Genomic DNA, 2,399 nt, shown 5'->3' on the forward strand with positions numbered 1-2,399 from the left:
CCCCACCCCGGGCTGTGGAGCACCCAGCCAGCACCCGGGGCTGCAGTGGTGAGCGGCCGGGCAGCAGAAAGGATCCCTGTGGTAAAAATAACTCCTTCCTGCTGGGATGGGGCAGGAAAACTGGGTGGGAGAACCCAAGGTACGAGCCAGAGGTGCTCTCCAGGCCAGCGTGGCTCACCGACCACTATCCAAAGCGCCTGCAAAGGGAGAGCAGGAGCTCTCTGCCAGGGTTTGGGGTTGTGGTAGGAGCTGTTGGACCCTGAACTGTGCTGGAAAACCCCTCAGCATCACAATTTTGGTGCAATAAATCACTTGGGTTGATGGGAAAAAGATGTCTGCACTCTGTAATTCCGCAAAGCAAACACGGAGCAAAGCGCAGCACCACTCACGGCTGGGTGAAAGGTGAAAGGGGTGGAAGGGTTGAGGGAGATGGAAGAAATCCTCCGAGAGAAGAGAGGAGACTTTTTAAAAAACACATTGGTCACATTTATTGGTGCATGTGCTTCTTAGAAAAGTGATGGAAAGAGGAGCCAGCGCCCCGTCCTGCCCGCTGGAAGGGTGGAGGGAGAGGCTGGGGCGGGAGGACGCGGGGCACAGTGACTCTGCTGCTGCTCACCCACCCCCAGGAACACGCACAGAGTGGGGAGCAGGGCAGCTCCAGGCCCTCAGCTCCTCGTGGTTGGGTCCCTGGCAGAGCGCAGAGCCCCGCACCATGTCGCAGAGCTGGGAGGGTGGATTACTCTTTGGCGATGGCGAATGGCTTCTCCACCTCAATGGTCCCGCAGTCAGCGATGATGACGTCCTTCAGGGGCTTGTCCCGACTGTCTGTCTTAGTGTTCTCCACCTTCCTCACCACGTCCTGGGGAGGTGTGAAAGCAGGGTAACGCTGGACAGAGCCAACTCAGCATGTTCCTTTCCCAGAAGCCACCTCCCAGCCCATTCCGCACAGCACTCTGCCTCCAGCCAGCTTGCTGCCCGGTCCCGCTCTCCCCCCAGGCATCGATCACCCCCTCACCACCCATCACCCCCTTACCATGCCCTCCAGCACTTTGCCGAACACCACGTGCTTGCCGTCCAGCCACGGCGTCTTCACCGTGGTGATGAAGAACTGGGAACCGTTGGTGTCTTTGCCAGCATTGGCCATGCTCACCCAGCCAGGGCCGTAGTGCTTCAGCTTGAAGTTCTCATCAGGGAAGCGGTCCCCATAGATGCTTTTTCCTAAGCAGGAGGGGAAAAAAAGGTGCATTGATTTCATGGGAATATGTCCTGGTAGGGGTGATGATGGTGGCTTTCTCCACAGGCTGGGTAGAGAACATCTAGAGGGGGAACTAACAACTAGCACCACAGGGAACCATGAGCTACCAGCCACCAGAGGGAGCTAAAAGCACCCCAACATGCTGGGTAGGAAGGGTCAGGCCCCCGAGGGACGAGAGCAGATCTGACCCTGTACAGATGCAGGCTGACGTGGCATGGTAAGGAGCAGGTCAGGGTAAGAGCTTACAAGCTGGTATAGTCAACTTTACTCATGTTTGCCAAGTGCTGGTGGAAGATTTGGACTCTGCTGCTACCGGACTTGATGTGTCCTGGCAGCCAGGACACCTAGCAGAGGGACCAACTGCTGCAGAGGAATGTTTTCTTAGCGAGGAGCTCCAGCTCTGCTCCAAGACCAGGTCTCTATCAACCCTGTGTCCACTTGTTCCCACTGTGGCACCACGTTCCAGCTCCACACTGGTCCCTGGGAGCAGCCAGGAAGTGGGTTGGGAGTGTGGCTGCTCTCTTGCTTGAAGACAGCAGTGGGCTGTCCAAGACAGGATCCTTGGGCTTGTGTGGGACAAATTACCTCCAGTGCCATCTCCACGGGTGAAGTCTCCTCCCTGGATCATGAAGTCCTTGATCACACGGTGGAACTTGCTGCCCTTGAAGCCAAATCCTTTCTGGGGTGAGGAGGGAGAAAATGGAATGAGGCAAAGGGACGGACTAAAGCTCCCTCCATCCAGCTCTGCCCCAGGGTGCCAAGCAGGGGCTGGGTGAGACCCAGCCAGGCAGCCCCTCACCTCTCCGGTGGCCAACGCCACAAAGTTCTCCACTGTCTTGGGCACTGTCTTCCCAAAGAGCCCGATGACAACGCGGCCCACATCCTCCTCACCGATCCGCAGATCAAAGAATACCTTGGGGGGAAGCAGAAGAGGTAGGCTGGGGGGAGGCATCAGTCAGAGCCAGCCTCACCTTGCTGGGACAACTCACCTCCCCCAGGTCTGACTCACCAAGTCCAATCAGGCCTAGCCTCACTGGGCCAGGCTCCCCCCAGCTGCCACCCCATCCAAACCCAGCCAGGCTCTCCCCACCCCAGGGCACCCATCCCAGCTGGGCCTACTTCATCCCAGGCCCCCCTCATCCCA

General features: G+C 58.2%; 1 protein-coding gene across 1 annotated transcript; it reads right to left on the bottom strand.

The window, feature by feature from the left end:
- Positions 1–685: 685 nt before the first annotated feature.
- Positions 686–2,207, bottom strand: PPIB (peptidylprolyl isomerase B). Its single transcript, XM_010172390.2, has 4 exons — positions 2,055–2,207; positions 1,841–1,934; positions 1,034–1,218; positions 686–859 (listed from the first exon to the last, which is right to left on the bottom strand). Exons 1-4 carry the CDS (start codon positions 2,205–2,207, stop codon positions 737–739), a joined length of 555 nt encoding a protein of 184 aa, XP_010170692.2. The 3' UTR covers positions 686–736.
- Positions 2,208–2,399: the final 192 nt, after the last annotated feature.

This window comes from Antrostomus carolinensis, unplaced genomic scaffold (assembly GCF_000700745.2).
Source record: "Antrostomus carolinensis isolate BGI_N321 unplaced genomic scaffold, ASM70074v2 scaffold47887, whole genome shotgun sequence".
Classification (NCBI taxonomy): Eukaryota; Metazoa; Chordata; class Aves; order Caprimulgiformes; family Caprimulgidae; genus Antrostomus; species Antrostomus carolinensis.